This window comes from Oncorhynchus masou, chromosome 32 (genome assembly GCF_036934945.1).
Source record: "Oncorhynchus masou masou isolate Uvic2021 chromosome 32, UVic_Omas_1.1, whole genome shotgun sequence".
Classification (NCBI taxonomy): Eukaryota; Metazoa; Chordata; class Actinopteri; order Salmoniformes; family Salmonidae; genus Oncorhynchus; species Oncorhynchus masou.
In genome coordinates this window covers 24618110-24640224 of record NC_088243.1, presented here as the reverse complement: position 1 = coordinate 24640224, position 22115 = coordinate 24618110, and the positions used below count along the sequence as shown (strand labels likewise).

Genomic DNA, 22115 nt, shown 5'->3' with positions numbered 1-22115 from the left:
ATGAAGCTGTCACTGTTTATATGATGTCCCTCTCTTTTTGAATTCATCCTAGAGGTTTGATTGATGTGTGGTTGTATTCAACTCCCCACTCTGAAATCCATAAAAAGGCTTAAAGCCAATCACATGTTCCACATCAAATTGAATTGAGATTACATGTACTGCACCACTAAAACTACTGTATGTAGCTTACATTATCCTATAAGGCTCATATTTCCAATACCAGAATCATAGCAATGGAAAACACAATAAAACACTGAGTGTACAGTAGACTTTGAAATCCACTGCAACACAATAAAATGACTAATTAAAATGTATTGAATGAATCCCCTACATTAGGCTACAAAAGTTTTAAAAAAGTTTTTTTTTCTCTCTCGAAAGAGTGTAATTAAATTATAATTGTCTGTTTGAACGATGCTGTGTGAATGGCGTTTCAAGCCTCTCTGCCTCACACTAGAACACATTTAGGCTATTCTGATTGAAATATTTGTAAACATTTTGCGCAAAGTTTATAATATTGGAGAGAAAAAAAGATTCTTCAAACTATCGATTTAAAATGACCGTCTACAATATTCCTATAGATTAAAATGATAGGTACCGACATTTTCAATTTCTACATTTGTTTTACTACGGATGGGACTTGGGGTAAAAAAACAATAACATAGGGGTGGTGTAATGTGTGCGGAAGTGAAATCAAAACTCCGTGCAAGCCACTTCGATCCTATCATAGTTAGTAGTCGTTAGTGATCTACGAGCCAAAAGTCGATAGATCTTCATCTAATTGTGAAATCATGGAATCAGACAAGGTACTACATATCGCTAACTTTAGCACACTGTTTGTGTGCATGGTGCTAAAGTTTCCGCAAATATTTGTTTTGATGCGCGCGAAATCGACAACGGGTGTCAGCCTCAACAGTCTTCTGCTGGAGCTAACCGGGTATGTTTTACAAAGCAGTGCATGATTATATTATACTCCGTCCTAATACCTGCCTTTTTAGGTTATATGAATGTGTAATTGGTTGTTGATTGATGTTTGCATGGTGGTTTAATTGTAGACTAGAAATCTAATTATATGTGACGATAATACATAATTGCAACGCTTGCGGATACAGTGTAGCCGACAACATCATGCATAAATTAAGTTACATTGTGTCGAGTAAACCCATGATATGCAATACACTTCCTGCGTTCTATGGTTGACTCATGTAGGATGAAAGTAAATAGACATCCAGGAAAATTACATCAAACCATACATTAAATCATGATTGTACAGACCATGTTGCAGTGTTGCTCTGAATTGAAATATTCTTGTTGCAGGGCAAGTATTTATCAGATTTGGTTCAGCATCAGATTAAAGATGGCCCAGGGAATTTGACCTCATCCACCCAGATGGCAGTCTGCCTATTTTGTGATTTAAAAAATCAGTGTGTTTGCTTGTTCTAATGGACATGGAGAAGCTCTATCTTTGTGAGACAGTAAATATATAAATGTGAAGAATATCAGTTATCATCCTCCACAGCTCACTGGATCCTGACACTCTGCCAGAATTACACTGGCTCTCAGGCAAGGAAGGAGTGGTAGGCATACAGCATGGGTATTTTGCCATCTGCTCGCTACTTTACATGACTCATCATGGTTTGTTGACGTTGCAGTCCCTAATCTCTCCGTTTAGCAACACATCATCCTTTCACTTCTCTCATATCCTGTTGGCTCGAAGCTCATTGCACCATATCACGATACACACCTAACTTTGTTATTGTTCTAAGAAACACTCCTAACTTTATTGTTCTAAGAAACATTCTCTAATTTGGATCCTGAAGCATTATCATATGAAAATGCCCTTAAATACAGCGAATGGTTGGGTCAGGTGTGAACATTCCATCACCAGGTTGCTCCCTTGCAGATCCACGGCTTGCTTGTTCACTTTGTGTTCCCTGTTGTTCCCACATGTAATTCTTTATCTTCCATAAAGTTAATATCACATTTCTTTGTTTTAGGTTCATTGTGTTTGTCACCTACCAGATGTACTATGACTACCCACCCCCAACCTACTTGGAGTACCCCATCCTCATTGCTCAAGGTGGGCCATCATTCTACCCTTTGGTAAAAGTGAAAGTTCCTGTTCATTCATTTAATGAAATAGTCCTATTTCCCAGGTAACAATACTCTCCAGACAATAATCCAACCACATTGTTAGCTGCCGACTTATCTTGCATCCCTTCAGGGTTGTTGCTAACCACAAATGGTAAAAAATGAAGATAATCTATTGTGGTTGTAACTCCGGGTATTCGTTCCCCAAACCTACAGTGGGTGACAATGCACTAGCCTTGCATACCTGATCTCTGTATAAGTGTGTTACACAGTGAGTTACAGCTTGTTCTTTTAATCCTGTTGTGTGCCATTATTTGTCCCAGATGTCATCCTCCTGCTCTTGATTCTACATTACAATGGCAGCCTGAAGCAGAGTCTGATCTATGCAGTTGTGTATCCTTCTTTGCTCATGCAACAAAACAAAACACACAAACACACTCCTGATTTACATAATGCTAACATTTTGGAAATTGGTAGCGGATCCTTGACATGGCTTGATCAGGTTTGTGGTAGGCTGGCAACTACTCACTGTGCAGAAGTGGATAATTGATTTGGCCATGGTAAGTAGAAGACTGATGAGATGTGAAAAAGAGCAGTAGGTTATTCAGACAGTCAATGTCCACAATGTCAGAATGCATATTGTATTATGAAGAACAGCTTGCAAAGGACTCTTATTAGTCACATTGATGAAATTGTTTCTACAGACCAATATAGATATAGCACCAGTCAATGATGAAGTAACATTGAAAGGTCCTTTGACATGATGCAAGTTATCTAAATCAATTGCTTACCTTTCCATCTCTCTCAGAGCCTGTGTACATTCATCAGTGCTGGCAGTAAATTTGCCCAGCTCCAATGCCTGTGGCAGTCCAAGGACTCAGGGCAGGTTAGCGCCCTCTCCTGGGGTATGGCTACCTACACATGTTTTGGTGAGTGAACCATTCTAAACCACACACACACATAGGCCATAGCCCTTACAGATCTGTAAAGATATAAGTATGAGCGATACAGCAGCAAATTGGAGCTATGACCAAGTGCCTGCCTAGGTGATCTCACAACCACAGCGATGAAGATAGTCATGGAATGTAATAATGTGATTTGTTAACTGTCTTGTTTCAGCAAGGATTTACACCACCAGTGTGACAACTGGAGACATGCAGGGTAAGTCAGTCCTGTCACTGCAATTATCAGGTGTTGGCTGGAGAATGAAAATGTCTGTTATTACATTTTTGCGCAGCAGCATGTTTCTAACACCTCTGTTTTGTCTTCCGCTGTCCACAGTTCTGGTGCGATTTATTGTCATGGCACTGCTGAATTCATGGGTGCTAGCTACAGTCTTGTACTACAGGAAAAGGGCTGGGGAAGTACAGAAGAAGCAGGATTAAGTCTCCGGTCACAAACAGTTATTACCTCCAATGTCTAAAACCGGACAATTTGTCTGCACTCCCTCTTCTTTTAGTGTTTAATTTCACCCAGACATGAAGCTGAGAACTGGACTGTGTGGGTGACAAATGGCAAACTAACCATTCTGATATCAAGTGTTTTTTATAAAATGTTTGGTACCATTCTTTTAAACATTACATTTGGCTGTATTCTCAGTTTGACAACAGGTCAAGTTAGTTCAAAAGATTTAAAAATGTGTTGAGTTAATATATTGGGTGTATTAATCCTATCTGTTGAGATGCAGATGTTTCTCAGGATAAAACATTTAACAGCTGTAATTTTCAATTTATTTTCAAAAGATTTTAATCAATAAACCATACCACCTTTGAAAGAGTGGCCTTATGTTATTAGCGAATATCAGAAAGCATAATTGTTCTTCAGCATATCTATAAAACTATTTGACTAGTATATGCAGATATCACACAGGACAGTGGTGCATAACTTATTTTTGGTATAGAAAAGACAGCATACACAAAGACCTAAACCAGAAGGCACATATTTCTTTATTGTAGCAATATCAAACATGCATTCTGGATGAAGCGCCTTTAAATACAAAGTGGACAAGGCAGTATAAATAATACAATGTGCACTGTATGTCATGTAAAATATTGTATATTAATATGTATAAAACGTGCTTTTCAGAAGCTTGAGTAAAGGAGAGCACACCATCACTCTCCACCTGAAATATGAGCCAGATGCACACCACGTGCTAAGAGGAATTCTTTACAAAAATATCGGAAACATTCAAAAAGCTTCCATTACAGGTTACTGTTCCATACTTTCTGCTTGTGAATGAATACATTTGTAGAGTCTTTTTCCATCTTTATTTAAACAAAGATAAGTAAACTTGATGTTCCCCTCTTCCATGGAGAAAAATAAAAATCTTACTACGGGTGGACTTCCAAAAGAAAGGCATGTAGGCAACAGTACACTGAAGAATGTAGGGGGGCCCTCCAAGTTGATTTTGAAGAATGTAGGGGGGCCATCCAAGTTGATTTTAGAAAATAAACAGCATAACTTCTAAGTCATACAATACTCGTGCTTCATCTCTGGTTCGCTCAGATGTACATCCAAACAATGAAGGAGTCAAGCTATGGTATTAATGCTGCACTCCTTGCATTCAGCTGGTGCATTAAACATTTCCCTCTTATAAATTGTCATGCTGCATGGTGTAAGTACATTAAGGCAATGCCAGGGTGAAGTGCTATTAGGTAAGTGTTAGCATCTGAACTTCAACTCTATCCACCTACCAGTTTACAGTATAGTTCTCCTTGTGGGCGTAGTGTTCTGCACTAGATACTTACGATGGCTTGTAATCGTGAACTGTATTATATAAAGAATCGTCTTTGCCACGAACATTCAGGTTGGCAGATCACCTCAAACCTCATCTCTTGATCTCTGCTTTTTCCAATGTGGATTTCTTAAGTGCTGTCAAGGTAAGTCCCTCAGCCCTCTGCTCTCACATGCCGTTTAGCTTAATTGAGGCTGCTGTTCTGTGTGGAGTGAAAATCTGGATACAAAGTCCAAAGCCAAACCCCTTCCCATGGCCTCGACATCCCCTCCTCAAGGAACCTGGAGAGAAGTTGCTCTTCGTATGCACACAGACAACAAGTAGTTGTGTTGGCACATTGTTCTTGGGAGACTAGCAGTTGAAGTGACTGGCAAAAGACAAGGCGGAAGTGGAATAGATAGAGAAGTCTTCTGGAAGAGTGAAGTGCAATCAAAGTTGTGCATGGAGGAAATGCCAAGTGGAACATTGTTTGTTATCAGTCTTGATTGCGTGTTAGGAGGAAACACCCACCACCTCGAACCAGCACCACATTCCCAAGTAAGGTTAACTGGAGAAAGAGAAAACAGAGGGGAAAAGTATTAGTTTCTCTAAAACCAACCCACAGCTCAGTGACATTGCCTGCATCACCACACATAGCATGCAGCTGTCACACATACAACCACCCATAGTCACACAACTTTGCAGAATGGATCTTTTGATTGCATGTTTTATTGCAAAACGTCAGTCATCGTAAATAAACATACAAACCATATTATAACACTCTTCTACATTAAAAAGACTAGTCAATCTGAAACACACAGAGAAGATGAAAGTCATGATGTCTCAATGGCCACTTTTGGAGTCTTCTCGTTGCATCCTTGGGGCGTCGGCTCTAGGGGGACTGAGGTCAAAGGGAAAAGGTCACACAGGGTTCAGTAGGAGGCTGATATAAGAAAAAGGATATCCAGAAAGGAAAGCGTTTTAAGGGTCCGATCACAGGAATCAGATCCAGTAGTGTGGTAGGGTTCCTGGAAACCTAAAAGTGTTTGTAATATTTCCTGACATTCAACTATGAAGACGAGAACACATGCACATTTAATTTCTTAAATTCAGGTACACGAACACCAGGCAATAGATTAGAGAAATATAAGAATAGACAATATTCAGCTGAGAATATCCGAGTTCTATGCCAATACAACCAAACTCACTGCACAACATGCCTTTCTGGGGATTTACCCTATCTGCTCATCAGAAATCAAAAGCATCATCATCGATATCATCTAACTCCCAATGCCAGTCCTGTAGGCCAAAGTCGATCAATCTGAAAGAGGAAAGTGGTGTTGAGCATGGCCCCTAACCACAGAGCACTAGTCACATCCTTCTCACATAAGTATTTAAAAGGTGTAAGGTTACCCCTTTTTCCGTCCACCAGAGCCCAAGCTTTAAGGTTTATGTCTGGCCTTTGCTTTTACCTGTTCTTGCTGGGGGGCAGCTGTCTGCTGGGCCGCCTCATGGACTGGCTGGGCTGGACCTTCATGGAGACACGGGGCGAGGAGCGGGCAAAGTGCTCAGGGGCCGGCGGCTTCTTTGTGATCTTCTTGACCAGTCGTCCCACCCACTCTTGCTGCTCCTCCTGCGACACAGCCAGCAGCAGCAAGTTCTTGGCCATGGACACATCATAGTTCACTGCAGGGGGACAAAAGGGTTTATATTGTGTTTAAAGACAAAGAACTGTGCAAACAAACTTACAAAACAGCGCTGCACACCTCAACCCCCATATATGCCCCTGACAATGTATTTTTATATGATTATACAGTACCTTCAGAAAGTATTGATACCCCTAGACGTATTCCACATTTTGTTGTGTTACAGCCTGAATTAAATAATTCTCTCACCCATCTCCACACACACACACACACACAACCCCATAATGACAAAGTGAAAACATATTTTAAAAAATGTTTGCAAATTTTTTCTAAATAAAATACAGAAAGCTCATTTACATAAGTATTCACAACCCTTTGCTATGACACTCCAAATTGAGCTCAGGTGCATCCAATTTCCTTTGATCATCCTTGAGATGTCACTGCAACTTGAATGAAGTCCACCTGTGGCCAATTAAATTGTTTTGAGAAACACCTGTCTAAAAAAGGGCCTACAGTTGACAGTGCATGTCAGAGCAGTATCTATACCATGAAGTCCAAGGAACTGTCCATAGGTCTCCAAGATAAAGTGTAAATCTTGGGAAGGGTTTAAAACTATTTGTAGTGTTGAAAGTTTCCAAGAGCACAGTGGTCTCCATCATTGGTAAATGGAAAAAATATGGAACTACCCAAGCTCTGAGATGGGAGATCCTGCCAGAAGGACAACGGTCTCTTCACCAATATGGGATTTATGGGACAGTGGCCAGAATGGAGCCACTACTGAGAAAAAGGCACACGACAGCACGGTTGGAGTTAGCAAAAAGGCATGTGAAAGACAGACCATAAGAGATTCTGATGGATGATGAGATGCCTGAATGCAAAGCGCTATGTCTGGAGAAAAAACAGGCACAGCTCATCATCCGTCTAACACCATCCCTATTTTGAAGCATGGTGGTGGCAGCATCATGCTATGGGGATGCTTTTCAACAGCAGGAAGACAGGTAAGGATCAATGGGGAACAATAAATGGAGCCAAATACAGGCAAATCCTTGATAAGTGCAAACAAACTTAGACTGGGAAGAAGATTTCACGTTCCAACATGACAATGACCCCAAGCATACAGGCAAAGCAACACTGGTATGGCTTCAGAACAAGAATGTGAAAGTCCTTGAGTGACCCAGACTTGAATCCCATTGAAAATCTGTGGAAAAACTTGAAGATTGCTGTTCACTGCCGTTCCCCAGCTAACTTAACAGAGCTTGTCAGGAAGAATGGGAGAAAATCCCCAACTCCAGATGCTTCTACAAAGTATTGACTCAGGGGTGTGTATACTTATGTACATGAGATATTTCTGCATTTCATTTTCAATACATTAGCAAAAGATTATAAAAACATGTTTTCATTTTGTCATTATGGGGTAGTGTGTGTAGATGGGTGAGATTAAAAAATACAATTTTGAATTCAGGCTAACAAAACGTAGAATAAGTCGAGGGGTATAAATACTTTCTGAAGGCACTGTATGTTAACTTGCTCTGCAATAAGTAACGACACCACCCTCATACCCCACCCCTACCTTTGCAGGGTGCGATGATCTCTTCCTTCTTGTCCATGTGGTCCTTGTGACACTTGATGTGGCAGCGCCTGCACTCCAGGGCAGGAGGAGGCTTAAACATGTGCCACAGGGGCTTGGTGCACGCCTCACAGTTGGTAGGGAAGTGGTAGAGTGTAGGGATGAACTCATGGCCCTTGTGGCAGATGTAGCTGGACTTCTCTCCACTTGCCAGCTCCACTGGGAACTCAGGCTCCTTCTTACACTCTCCCTCGTTGGCATACAGAATCTGAGGAGAGAAGGAAGAGGCCATCATGGTCGATGTCAATCATTACCATCAACAGTATGAACTAGCCCCATCACATGAATCGTTAAATAAATGCATGAACAAAGAGCCATAAGAAGCAAGGGACCTGGAATATCCTGGGGATCTCTTTGGCGTCAGCACGGTAAACATCTGTTTGAGTGACAGGTCGCACATGGAAGAGTTTACTGAAAAGGGAATAGAACAAAACGTCAAGGTACATTTTTTTGACTACAGTTATCTGCATTAGCATGATCATTTAAATGTAAATAAAAGGAGCAGGTAGATAGTCATTACTCACTCGATATCCAGCACCATGTAGGGGTTGGATAGCTCTTTGTCCTGTTCGCTATTATAGAACAGAATCTTCTTGCTGCTCACAACCACATACTAAAGAGAGACAAGAAAACATTTAACTGTAGAACATCAACAATACAAAACAATGTTTGATCAGTAAGCCAGGTTAAAATCTTTTCACCTTTCTCTCCCATCCAAACTTCTTTGTGTTGTTCCTCACCGGTAGTGAGAGCCATCCCTCTAGTCTCATTTCTGAGAGTGAAAGAGGGGGAAACATTAAAACAGCAGGCTAATGTTGTGATAGATCTACATGCTTGAGTTTGTACATATTCCCAGGAAACCAAAATTTTTCAATTTCAGTCCACAAAAATGATGTAAACAGCAGATGCAGAAAATGTCCACAGCAACTCTGCACACATTATGGATGGACTCAACTGCAAAACATGCAGGTTTAATAGCTGGTGTTTCAGCTGCAGAGAAGTTTCCCTTCATAAATGGACAAAATATCAGTCAACCAGTCAAATAAATCAATCAATGTATCAAATCACGCAAATCATCGGAGTCATTAGTAGCCTATTAAAGTGATCCTGTATACATACTGGCAACTGGACAACACAAGTACAAAACAATCACATGCCAAAGACAATAGGAAAGATATCTGGCACTCCAGGACAAGAAAGCAAGTCACAAGAATAAAGGTGCAATCTTTCTTGTACTTAAAAAAGGGTGGTTACAGAAGGACTCTGAAGACAGCAGATTGGAAGGCCAAACCAGACTCCAAGTACTAAAACTGTTCAGAGAGATGGGGGGGGAAAAGGAAAGAAAGGATAAACGAATACAATAGAAAGAGGTACAGAAACATTACTGTAAAAGGTAAGTGTAAAAATCATTGAGTGAATAAACTGTGAAGACAGAAGCTCAAGTGGTCTTAGTTCTTTACTAAGCAAGAAGGCCCAAGGGGGTGTGGTATATGGCCAATATACCATGGCTATGGGCTGTTAGGTGCTCCAAGTTAGCCCAGTTATTGTTTTCACTAATTGGTCTTTCGATCAATCAGATCAGCTCTGAAAAATATTTGATGTGATTGGTCAAAAGACCAATTAGTGGAAAAAAAGATGATTTAAACACAGCCTGTTTGCCTACATACATCAGTCAGACGAAGACAGCTTGGCTGTCGAAACGTTGGATATTCCATTTTTTCATCTGAGCTGCTAGAGTGTGCGGCTCTCCTTTGTTTTCAAGTTTTCTACTCCGCTAGCCAGCACCTTGCCTAAATAGGTGTGCGTTTCTTTTTCTTCTAGATTAGCCAGGCAACTGCCCCTAGGCACCACACAACACGGACTGCCTGGATACAGCCCTTAGCCGTGGTATATTGGCCATAAACCCCTGAGGTACCTTATTGCTATTATAAACAGGTTACCAATGTAATTAGAAGAGTAAACGAGTAATTGTGTCATACCCGTGGTATATTGTCTGATACCACGGCTTTCAGCCAATCAGCATCCAGGGCTCGAACGACAGTTTATAATTACGCTTAGAGTTAAGAAAATAACTGAAAGTCAATTTAAACATACATGTGAGGTACAAGGCTATGTGAACAGGACTGCTTGTAAATTGGGTTTAGCACACATACAGTATAAAAGGGGTACTCCTTACCTGTGTAGGCGTCGTCCGCATCAAAGTCTGGTCCACTGTTGATACTGGCTGATTCCAGGGAGGAAACGTTGGCGGAGCTGAGGAGGTTACGTAGCTGCTCTATGTCACTATCCTTACTGTCAAGGGCCATCTGCAGCTCAATGCGTACCTGACTCTCATCCGCTATTTGCTATTTGACACAAACAGGGGGAAAGGAAACATACATATGAAATGTCTGTATATTTTGAGGCCCCTGTTAGCTTAGTTGATCTCTCTTGGTGTGACTGACCACCTGCATGAGCTCTCTCTGGTAATTAATGATGGTGTTATACAGGTGGTTGTGTAATGGTAATGTGACAGTTAATATAATGTTGTGTTGCGCTTGGACTGACCGCCTGCATGTCGTTGATCTCTCTCTGGTAATTAATGATGGTGTTGTACAGGTGGTTGTGTGATGGTTAGTATTAGGTTGTGTTATGGTTGGACTGACCGCCTGCATGTCGTTGATCTCTCTCTGGTACTTGATGATGGAAGAGTTGAGTTTCTCCTTCTCCGATCTCAGCTCCAGCTGCAGCTTCCTATTCTCCTTCTCCTTCCTGCGTACGTCAGTGTCGTTGCCGCGCCGACTGCCTGCCGCACGTACCTCCTTCCTGTTCATGATCTCCGCCAGCTTGTTCACAGCCTGATGCACACAAGATAAATCAATAGTCATGATGAACATTAAAACAATAGAAAATAAAGACAAGTGTCTTCAACACGATTTCCTTGCTTTGCAACATTGTAAAACTTTGAAGAAATTACATATCTGCCTTACCTGGGTCTTCAGTGTTCTCTCTGACTGGAGCTGCTTCTCAAACGTGAGCTTCATCTGGCTCATCTGCTGTTCGTCATCCTTGGACGCCTGCAGCTCTGAACACATGGCAAATAGAATAGAAATATAGTTAACGCTTTTTAACCAAACACATGCACACCCGCCCACACAGGCTGGATGCAGAAATTCACCTTCAAGCGTCTCCCTGAGTTTGTTGTTGAGCTCCTCCTTCTCATTGGCCAGGTTAGCCACGTCGTTGGTGAGGGTTCGGTCGGCCTCCTCCAGCTGGGCAGGAAAGAACAGACAAAAAGTGAGAACAATCCAATAGTATTTAGCTGCAGAAAGCATCCTCACAGCCCAGTAGGTTTCACTTCAGTCACACTCACAGATCTATTGGTCACAATGCTCAATTCCGTTGTTATTTACTCCTGGTCCTGGCTATAGTCCCAGCCCAATACTATAGTAGTAGTTATTCAATCAGTTGAATTCTGTGTTTTCTAAAGCACTAAGCAGGGACAAAAGCCCAATCCCACTGCAGCCCTCCAGGAACAGGACACCAGGCAGGGTTCGTACAGACAGTGGCAAGTCAAATTCAAGGACTTTCAAGTACTTTTTCAAACGCTAATATTTATTTTCAAGGACCATCAATTTGTAAGTTTCTATTATGCAATTGTTTTTAGTCACCAACAGATGGCAGTACATCTCCACAACCTCATGAAAAAAACAAAGTGATGATGTTGATTGATTTCCTTATATGAACTGTAAATGAGTAACATCTTTGAAATTGTTGCATGTTGCATTTATTTTCTTGCTCAGCGTATATAATATTAAATTGACTTCATATTTAAATAGTCTTTATACTGTATTTCACTACATTTTAGGTCCCACAGGCTGTCCCAACACAAAAATGAATGGCTTTAAAATGAATACTGACAGTGTAAAAGGCCTTGAGATTACCCTAAAATGTTGTATTCTATACCCATTTGAAGAGAAATTAGTTATTAACGTGTTTGATTTAAAACTCTCTCAGGGAACCCTATTTACATTTTAGGGGACACCACATGGGTCCCAGACCCCAAGTTTGGTTACTACTAACCTCTCCCCCTGCTTGCTTCAATGCATCCTCTCTCTGTGCATCTCCTTTGCCTCCTTCATTGCAGCCTGACTCAGCACTATCTGTCTCACTACTCTCTATAAAGGAAAGGTATTTTGTTAGGGTACTATAAGTTCTCATATCTTGTTTATAGCTAGCTTAATTTCAGTCAACTGCTCTTGCCGAGTTAGGCTCCGTTCAACGTTAGCTTCTAACTTTATCCTTCTAGTCAGATAGTTATAGCAAGCTACCTGGCTAATAGCCAGAGCTCTTGAGCTACCTTAGCTAGCTAGATATGACTGACATATCAGCAACCAGTTGTACACTCATTCTCCAAGAGTCAGGGGTTTTTTTTTTGTCTGTTGACAAAACAGGAGTCGAGGGATGTTAAAATAATGCCTAGTGTCAGCGGAGTCTCTGCTACTTGCCACTGTAGGTCTGGGCTGAGGTAGCTCGTTTCACCTCTCTGCTTATGTCGTGGGCTGAGTTTCCGTTGGAAAGTGGTGAATGGATGTGCTGCTAACAAGGCAAATCCGGGGGATCAGGTGAGCATACATGAATCATTCATGATTCCACTCGTTTGCAGAAGTAGACGCAATCACAACTCGGATCAAGATGCCTTCTGAGCGTTTATCAACGCTGGGAACGCAATAATTGGGTAAAAAATAATTGAATGTGAATTTAAAAAAAAAAGTGAATAAACGCTATTTCATAAATAAATAAAATCCCTGGATGGTCTGGCAAAACCCATTCATAGACATCAATATCCTGCCAGGCAGCATTGAATCTACATTTGCCTGCCATTTTACCTATGGATGTGACGTTCGGCAGCGCCTAATCAGTCACTCCTGTACCTGCCTGGCTAAATAGCAGTGTGGGTGGAATGAGCGAGCTCACCTGGCAACCAGAGAGCGAAACACGGGAGGAAATACAACTTGGAGGTCTGCCTGGAAATTAATTCGCAAGACCAATACATTTTTCTAATATTTTTCATGTTAACATAGTGGATCTTTTTCTGTTCTCCTCCTCCTTTTCAAGTACCAACTTGAGAAAATGTCTGACTTTCAAGGTATTCCAGCATATGAATTTCAGCGTGCCAAATTCAAGTACCTTGTGCAAATCCTGATCAGAGGAACATGGACCACTGCCGACTCACCGAGCTGATGGTGATGTCCTTCTCGCCCAGCTCCTGCTTGTGTCGGGCCATCATCTCCTTGAGCTCCAGCTCCTTCATGATCTTCTCCTTCTCCAGGTCTGAGTACTGCTCCTCAGCGATGGAGCGAGCCAGCTGCTCCGAGTCTGCTTTGGTCAGAGTGATCTCCAGCTGCGCCGCCAGGGAGTCCCTGGGGGAGGGGGTCAAATATGTCACATCATGGGTGTTGGTTGTGTTCTTTTTTTGTGTCGTTTTGGAAATAAATCAATAACGATATTCATTACAAGAACTCCGTAAAGAGGAAGAAGGCTTAAACCAGACCCTAGAGAAGCCCATCCTCTTCTGGATATCTGGTCAGATGTTTATAAGTTCAGCAGGACTTGAGTTGTAGACTAATGTCAGTAAACAGTGTAGGGCAACGCCACTTCCTTGTACTCACCTCTCCTCTTGTAACTCCTGAAGTGACTGCTGAATGTCCTTGTAGAGTTTGCTCTTCTCTTCACATTCCTCCTTCAACTCCCGCACCTGGGTCTTATACAGTGTCTGGGCAACAAAAGAGATGAGCATCTTCAAAACGCAAATTCACACTTCAAGTGTGCAAGAATGCAAGTTCCCAAGTTAGGATTCCACTGTCAAAAACCAACCATTAAGTGTTATAGCTGCAGCAGACTTACAGAAAAATACTGCTCAGCCTCCAGCTGATCCTGAAGTTCCTTCATTTGGCCATCTGAGTCTTGCCTTTCTCTGTGGTCACAAACACAAATGAATCCTTCGAGTTTGTTTTATTGTTACGCCATTTTCTGTCTGCATTATTATTTGCAAAAAAAGTAAAACATTAAAGGGAGGGAAAAAGTCAGAATGTTGACTGACTTGCGTAGCTCCTGGTTCTGTTTCTCCAGGCTGCGTTTGATTTCCAGCAGGTGGTTGGCCTCCTGTTTCAGCTGCTTCTCAGAGGTCTTCAGGGCATTTAGCTGCTGGTTCTGGGCCTTCAGGTCGTTCTGGGTAAGACTGCGCTTCTGGGTCTCTTGCTCGATCTTCAGGGTCAGGTTCTTCACCTCCTCGGTGAGCCTCTCCTTGTGCCTGCGAAGCTCGTCTAGTTTCTGCAGGGACTGCTTGTAGTCACAGTCCAGCATGCTGCTATGTTTCTCCAGCTCCAACATCCTGTTCTCCACACGCAGCTTGGACGCCCTCTCCTCCTGCAGCTTCTGCTCCATATCTGGGGGAAGAGAGCAAGAGGAGTGATTTATTTAATTAGATTTCACCCTGCTAACCAGTGTCTAGTTTCTTTACCGAAGACTGATTCCTGTCCTTTGTCATACCTGAGAACCCAGGAATGGTCTTACCCTTCATGGCCTCAGACTTGGCGCCTTCGATCGACTCAATCTTGCTCTTGTCCGCGAGCCGTGCCTTGGTGGCTTTGTGTGATGCCTCCTCCTGCTCCAGCCCCTGTTGCAACACCTTCAGCTTGTACGTCATGTCTATCTCCTTGTTGTTCTTCTCCTACCGGAGTGAATATGAAAGAGGGTTAAAAAAAGTTATAAAAGTACAGAAATGATAGATGTAGTGATATGAATCAGTGTGGATGTTTGTTTACCTTCTCCAGATCAGTGAGTTTCTCCTGTAGTTGTCTCTTCTCAGTCTCTGCCTTGGAAAGGGCCTGTCTCACCTGCCAAACCTCATCCTCCAGCCCCGAGATTCGCCCTACAGAGAGAAAAATGTCACCAAATGCCAAATCATGCTGCGAGAAATGTACATGTGAATACATGCAGTCTCTCCCATACAAACACAACCCCACTCACCCTGCATGTCTGTGATGGTCTCAGAGCCCTGGCTGTGTTCTCTCCTCTCAGCCTCCAGTGCTGCCTGCAGCCCGATGAACTCCTTCTCCAGCGTGAGCTTGGAGCGCTCCAGCAGGCAGCACTTGTCCTGCAGCTCTCTGCCCCCAGCCTCCAGAGCTTGCAGCTGCTTGCCTGATTCCGTCTGGGCCTTCCTCAGCCTTGTGGCCACCTCCTGCTCCGCACGCAACAGAGCATTGGCCTCGTCCAGCTGAAATATTATGGAGAACACGGTAGTTAGTCACTTTGTAATGTGCATTCCAATCACACACAAACACATGCACATGAACACTCAGTGTACATACGTGGACATATGCACATTAACATATACAAACAGACAAGCACTTAAACACACACAAAGCCATTTTATCCTAAAGCAGAATCACACACCTGTCTTTGTAAGTGAATGTTTTTCTCGTTGGATATGTGTGAGTTCTGATTCCTCTTCTTCATTTCGTCCAGCTGGTCTCGTAGGCTGTTGACTGTAGACCACATCACAAGTTAGATATGAAAGTATACAGTGTGTGTGTGTGTGTGTGTGTGTGTGTTTTCAGCCAGCGATCCTCACCCTCGTTCTCCAGGCAGCGTTTCCTGTCTGCCTCACTCTCTGCCTTGCGATGGCTCTCCACAGTCTTGTGCTGCAGTAGAGCCTTCTCTCTCTCCAGCTGCCTCAGACTCGACTCCAGAGCCTTCCTGCTACTCACCTGTCAACGTACCACCACAAAGGAAAGTGTTGGAATGGAACAACTCATTCTTTCTTGGTTGCCATTTTTATCAGTTTTGTGCTGTAGTTGTATGCTATATTGCTACTGTAGCTCCAAAGTTCTCACTTCTTCATCAAGATCTTTGGAGGTTTTCTCTAGACGACTAGTGGCAGTTCTGCAGGAAGAGAGTACAGGTCAACTTCATCTCCCACGATCATACATGTAACGCTAATGGTTTTTAGTAAGTGTGTATAATGACTACCTGCACTTGTGCTCCAGCTCATCTTTGGTCTGCATCTCATTATTGAGCTGCTCTTCCAGCTGGTGGAGTTTCTTCTGCAGCTTGGCTGACTGAGCAAGGAGGAAGAGGAGTAGGGAAGGGAAAGCACAACCGTTACGATACACTTCACCTGGACTCTGCTCTGACACTATAGCGTATCATTTTACCACAATTTGTTCAAAGCCAATTGATTTCAAAACAGAGATGAGTCAAGAAAGAGATTACTTACCATCACAATATCCTGCAGCAGATGAGAAATTAATTAAGTTAGTTTGGCAAAACAATTTCAGTCAGCATAGAAGTCAATGAGTGGACAGCCTTTCCAGGATTAGCTTGTTGTTTAGCTACTGGAGGAAAGCTCCTTAAAATGTTTCAGCGTCGCTAAGAACCTGATTGTTTGTGTACAACTCCTCAGCTCAACTACAGGAATTATACAATTATGACCTGTTATGACATTGTTATTCTAGCTATGCATTAGATTAATAAGCACAAAATAGAAATACCCACCTCTCCTTTCAAGGCTGTTGAGTTCACAGTCACAACGGTTGAGTTATTCACACCGCTTAGTAACCTGGAGGAAACACATTGGTGTTTGAGGAACAGCTCATACACACTTTCATACTCCTTAACACAATCAAAGCTTGAAACTTAGTGAAACTTAGTAACTCATGTGTAGTGGATGGCTAAGGTCAAAATATTGTCCATGATGAGGACGGGGGTGTGATAGGGAGACATGCAATTTCAAGTCTTACTGGTCCTCCTTGAAGTATGTGAAGCCGACGAAGGGAAGCTGGTTGCCCACAAAGGCCTTAGGAGTAGGGAAGGTCTCCACGTCACCCTTGTCATCTTCTATCTCATCAAAGTTACTGGTGTCAATGTCACTGCTCAATTCTGGAACCACAGGAGCGGCAGCTGAACAGTAGCAATGCGGGAGATGGGAGAGAAAATATATATTGTTTGTGTTATTCATGTCATTTCTAGGTATCCATATGTAATAGATTGTGTATTGTACCAGGATGATAACATTTGTATGATAAAATAATTAAATTGACAGAGACACCTACTGTTTCTAATGCTGTCAAAGTTCCATTGGTCATTCTTGAAAAAGGGGTGTCGCTTGATCTCCTCCACCCCGTTGCGGCCCAGTCGTACCTCCCTAAACGCCAAATAAAGGGCCATGGACTTCTGTTATGAGAGCTGGGACAGTTCCGTCTGAACACAGTGGATATTGGTCGGTTTATTAGGACTACTACAAACATTTGTTTGCAAACTGCAATTTAAAGTTTTTGTAACTGTGGTTACTTGATTTATGTTTTTTATCCTTGCTACCTGTCTGTCAAGAAGGCACAGATTAAGTTTTTGGCATCTTTGGAGATCTCTACGTCATCTGGAAAGTTGAGGGAATTCTTGTGGTCCATGATCTTACTGTAGGTTCCAACAAGGGAGTCGGCATAGAACGGTGTGTCACCTAATAGGAACAAACACAGAAATGAGGTGCAAAATAATGACGACATGTTCTAAGCAATTTGCTTCCAAGTTCTCTAATAACCCTTTATAGGCAGACTATCTTAGTTCCAGATAAACCATCCAGTAAAAGACTTCAGTTAGTGGAAATGAAGATCGAGGCATAAAGAAAGAGCGGAAACATACACACCAAGAAGTTAGACAACACCAACTCACCGACTAGCATCTCGAAGATGAAGACCCCTACAGACCACCAGTCACACTCCCGTCCATAGTAACCATCTCCACCCTGCGACTTCAGAACCTCAGGAGAGATGTAGTCTGGAGTGCCAACCGCTGTGTCACAGTGCACCATCCCAGTCTGTAACCAGTCAATCATTCAGTTAGATACACTAGCTCAAGCAAACCAGGTCTGAATCATCAAGTGTATATATACAGTTAAGATATGTGTTAACCTAAAGCACAGCAAGACACTAGAGATATTCTGCTGGAAGTATTGTAAGTAATGTTCTCTTCAGCACATTGCACAACTGGAACAAGGGGAAAATATTGCCCTTACCGAGTCCATCTTCATGCAGGTTCCGAAGTCGGCCAGTTTGAGGTGTCCGTGGCGGTCCAGGAGCATGTTGTCAGGCTTGACGTCGCGGTGGATGAAACCCAGGGAGTGGATGGCATCCAGTGCCATGACCACCTCGGCCGTATAGAACCGGGCCCACTTCTCAGGAACATCGTAGGTACTGGTGAGGTTCACCAGGTCCCCTCCAGGCATGTACTCCATCACCATGTAGAGGTAACGGTCATCTTGGAAGGCACAGCACAACTAGACATAGACCGGAAAGCAAAAACAATACAAGTTAAAGGGTCCTCTTACATCACACTTTTCTGGTTCGATATGGTTTGTGCTGATTGTTTTGATACATTTTGGTCTAATGTGATATATTATATAGTGTGTGTGTCATGTCTAGGGCTGTGGCAGTCACAACATTTCATCAACCTGTGATTGGCAGTTTTTTGCTTGACAGTCTCACGGTAATTAACAAACATGTTAAGTACTGAGCTGACTATACCATATGGCGGTGGGCTACAATAGCTCATTCAGTGGACAAGATTTGCTTAGAATTCCGAGGCATTAGTTATAGTATGAAGAATACAATTGAATAAAATAGGATATTTTCTCCAAACATTTTAAGGGAGTGAGCGCATGCAGCGATTTTGTGTTGAGCGGTTAACAAAGAAACAGGTACGCTTCATTTAGAGATATTAATGTAACTTTAGTTGTTCTGCAAACATTGGGTTATACATTTAGATTTGTACTACATTGTAAGGCTGCATGATACGACTAATGATTTTAAAAAAGTTGCTTGAAAAGCATGATCTCTGCTCTGCTTTTTGCGCAGGCTGCACACATGTCATCAGTCTCTCATTCACAATGTGACAAGCACTTGATATTGCCTAGAATTTCTACCCCCAAGCCATAAGACCCCTGAACATCTAATCAAATGGCTACCTGGACTATTTGCATTGCCCCCCCCCCTCTTTTACGCTGCTGCTACTCTGTTTATTATGTATGCATAGTCACTTTAACTCTACCTACATGTACAGATTACCTCAACTAACCTGTGCCCCCGCACACTGACTCTGTACCGGTAGCCCCTGTATATAGCCTTGCTACTGTTATTTTACTGCTGCTCTTTAATTATTTGTTATTTATCTATTTTTTTTATTTTTTTACTGAACACACATTTTTCTTAAACTGCATTGTTGGTTAAGGGCTTGTCAGTAAGCATTTCACTGGAAGGTTTACAGCTGTTGTATTCGGCGCATGTGACAAATACAATTTGATATGTGTGGCCGTAATCCCCACCTAAATAAATCTATGACTTTTGCAGCCAGTGGCCGTTGTGCCCTTAGGCTGAATATAAGCATTATAATTCCCCTCTCCCTGCATGCTCCGAAGCACTGCTCTCTCACATGGCTCTCCGTCACATGATCGGGTCCTTCTCACAGGCGTGAAACAGACACATTGGGGACTTAACTGCGTGCGTTCTCATTAAATGCTGAGGAGCATATTAAAAGATGTTGGAAGAACTGTCCATTTTTTACTTTGTCAGCCAACAATACGAGTAGGCCTAACAAACAGCAAAAGGATTAGCCTGTCAATCTACTATCCCCCATAACACAAAAGTTGACCTATTCTATGCAATAAATATTCCAAACAGTCTGGGAGAGTTGTGGAATGCGATGGATCCCAAATTAATACAACCACTACCCTAAAAAAAATAAAAGCTTTTAAGCAATGAGCCTAATGCAACAGATGAGAACTTCAGCTTAAAATGTTGATAAACTATTAGGCCATTTCTTTACATTATAAGCTCAGTAATGCGCTCATGTAGGCAGTAGGCTATAAACAAATGTTCCATTATCAAGAAAACACCATTATCAAGTGACAAATGCTTTTATTATAAAAAAGGTGCATTTTTAATGGTGAAAATGATCTTCTCCAAACTTCAATGTCACGTGCTGCGTATGTATGCCAGTTAGGCTCTACACCCGTTGTAAAGTGGATTAATGTGCTTCATTTTAAGAAGTTATTTGGCCACTTTAGATACAAACCTTTTCAAAACAGAAAGACCTATGGGCTAGGCTATATGTGGTGTGCGACTGTGATTTGAGAAATAAAAAAGGCATGCAATGTTTCGTGCCTCAGGCTGGGCATCATTCACAAGTGATAGGCAAATTTGGTCACCCATCACACTATTCTTGATTTAAATCTTGTCCACACATATACTAAATAATATGTGTGTGAAATTTGTTCTGGTTTAGAATGGAACATGTAATGCACCGGTCTTGAAATCGGGGCAGGGGCAAAAAAATTACATGTCATCTATGTATAGGGATGTGTATCGTTAAGATTTTACATGTATTTTACATGTATTATACCAATACCGCTCATCGATCCGGTACTTTAACAGTATTCTTAACGGTTCTTTTTGTTGCTTTTTATGGGGAAAAAATAAAAACAAATTAAGAACAGAATTAACATTTATTTATTTTCTGAAATGTAAAATAAATAAACAATTATTTACAACAAAAGAAACAGCAATGTTTTGAACAAATCACTATTATAGACTAATGTTGTGATGATGGAAATGTAAGACAAATGAAATAAACAATATTTTCCTGCAAAGGAAAGACAGTGGTATAGAGCAACATGGGTGGGGCATGGAGGTAGACTGCAGAAGACAATACAGTGGTATAGAGCAACATGGGTGGGGCATGGAGGGAGGCTGCAGAAGAAAAGAAAGTGGTATAGAGCAACATGGGTGGGGCATGAAGGTAGACTGCAGAAGACAATACAGTGGTATAGAGCAACATGGGTGGGGCATGAAGGTAGACTGCAGAAGACAATACAGTGGTATAGAGCAACATGGGTGGGGCATGGAGGGAGGCTGCAGAAGAAAAGACAGTGGTATAGAGCAACATGGGTGGGGCATGGAGGTAGACTGCAGAAGACAATACAGTGGTATAGAGCAACATGGGTGGGGCATGGAGGGAGGCTGCAGAAGAAAAGACAGTGGTATAGAGCAACATGGGTGGGGCATGGAGGTAGACTGCAGAAGACAATACAGTGGTATAGAGCAACATGGGTGGGGCATGGAGGGAGGCTGCAGAAGAAAAGAAAGTGGTATAGAGCAACATGGGTGGGGCATGAAGGTAGACTGCAGAAGACAATACAGTGGTATAGAGCAACATGGGTGGGGCATGGAGGGAGGCTGCAGAAGAAAAGACAGTGGTATAGAGCAACATGGGTGGGGCATGGAGGTAGACTGCAGAAGACAATACAGTGGTATAGAGCAACATGGGTGGGGCATGGAGGGAGGCTGCAGAAGAAAAGACAGTAGTATAGAGCAACATGGGTGGGGCATGCAGGTAGGCTGCAGAAGACAATACAGTGGTATAGAGCAACACGGGTGGGGCATGGAGGTGGGCTGCAGAAGACAATAGTGGTAGAGAGCAACACGGGTGGGGCCTGCAGGTAGGCTGCAGAAGACAATACAGTGGTATAGAGCAACATGGGTGGGGCATGGAGGGAGGCTGCAGAAGAAAGGACAGTGGTATAGTGCAACACGGGTGGGGCATGCAGGTAGGCTGCAGAAGACAATACAGTGGTATAGAGCAACACGGGTGGGGCATGGAGGTGGGCTGCAGAAGACAATAGTGGTAGAGAGCAACACGGGTGGGGCCTGCAGGTAGGCTGCAGAAGACAATACAGTGGTATAGAGCAACACAGGTGGGGCATGCAGGTAGGCTGCAGAAGACAATACAGTGGTATAGAGCAACACGGGTGGGGCATGCAGGTAGGCTGCAGAAGACAATACAGTGGTATAGAGCAACACGGGTGGGGCCTGCAGGTGGGCTGCAAAAGGACTAACAGTTCTTAGCAGTTCTTCTGGAGAAAGATCAACAAACTAAACAAATAAAGTAATGTCCTCTAAATATTTATTTTCAGCAAAATTAACATGTGTAAATATTTGTATGAACATAA

The 22115-nt window shown here is 42.4% G+C and overlaps 2 protein-coding genes across 2 annotated transcripts in view; one reads left to right on the top strand and one right to left on the bottom strand.

Annotated features, from left to right (window-relative positions):
• The first annotated feature begins 652 nt into the window (after positions 1-652).
• Positions 653-3881, top strand: slc66a3 (solute carrier family 66 member 3). The gene is made up of 7 exons (XM_064953545.1): positions 653-934; positions 1995-2077; positions 2412-2481; positions 2591-2648; positions 2897-3017; positions 3208-3249; positions 3370-3881. Exons 1-7 carry the CDS (start codon positions 789-791, stop codon positions 3471-3473), a joined length of 624 nt encoding a protein of 207 aa, XP_064809617.1. The 5' UTR covers positions 653-788; the 3' UTR covers positions 3474-3881.
• Positions 3882-4011: 130 nt separating this feature from the next.
• Positions 4012-22115, bottom strand: part of LOC135525742 (rho-associated protein kinase 2-like) — a 52533-nt gene continuing 34429 nt past the window's right edge. Inside the window, exons 5-32 of the mRNA XM_064953546.1 lie at positions 18129-18389; positions 17786-17930; positions 17435-17573; positions 17170-17261; positions 16858-17017; positions 16613-16676; positions 16335-16346; positions 16088-16176; positions 15952-16000; positions 15690-15825; positions 15512-15603; positions 15086-15332; positions 14881-14987; positions 14630-14786; positions 14157-14502; positions 13961-14030; positions 13726-13829; positions 13290-13476; positions 11232-11325; positions 11044-11138; positions 10720-10911; positions 10251-10419; positions 8776-8846; positions 8599-8687; positions 8407-8485; positions 8018-8282; positions 6274-6487; positions 4012-5702 (exon numbers count right to left, since the gene is read on the bottom strand). Of these exons, the coding sequence (XP_064809618.1) occupies positions 5645-5702; positions 6274-6487; positions 8018-8282; positions 8407-8485; positions 8599-8687; positions 8776-8846; positions 10251-10419; positions 10720-10911; positions 11044-11138; positions 11232-11325; positions 13290-13476; positions 13726-13829; positions 13961-14030; positions 14157-14502; positions 14630-14786; positions 14881-14987; positions 15086-15332; positions 15512-15603; positions 15690-15825; positions 15952-16000; positions 16088-16176; positions 16335-16346; positions 16613-16676; positions 16858-17017; positions 17170-17261; positions 17435-17573; positions 17786-17930; positions 18129-18389 (3783 nt within the window). The 3' untranslated portion in view covers positions 4012-5644. The remainder of the gene's footprint in view (positions 5703-6273; positions 6488-8017; positions 8283-8406; positions 8486-8598; positions 8688-8775; positions 8847-10250; positions 10420-10719; positions 10912-11043; positions 11139-11231; positions 11326-13289; positions 13477-13725; positions 13830-13960; positions 14031-14156; positions 14503-14629; positions 14787-14880; positions 14988-15085; positions 15333-15511; positions 15604-15689; positions 15826-15951; positions 16001-16087; positions 16177-16334; positions 16347-16612; positions 16677-16857; positions 17018-17169; positions 17262-17434; positions 17574-17785; positions 17931-18128; positions 18390-22115) is intronic.

What these genes read in the sequence shown, in the direction of transcription:
- slc66a3 (XM_064953545.1), top strand. Translation starts at nt 789, where the DNA reads ATGGAATCAGACAAGGTACTACATATCGCTAACTTTAGCACACTGTTT. An exon ending in CCCCATCCTCATTGCTCAAG is followed by an intron (nt 2,078 to 2,411) that starts GTGGGCCATCAT and finishes TATTTGTCCCAG; the next exon opens with ATGTCATCCTCCTGCTCTTG. An exon ending in GGCTACCTACACATGTTTTG is followed by an intron (nt 3,018 to 3,207) that starts GTGAGTGAACCA and finishes GTCTTGTTTCAG; the next exon opens with CAAGGATTTACACCACCAGT.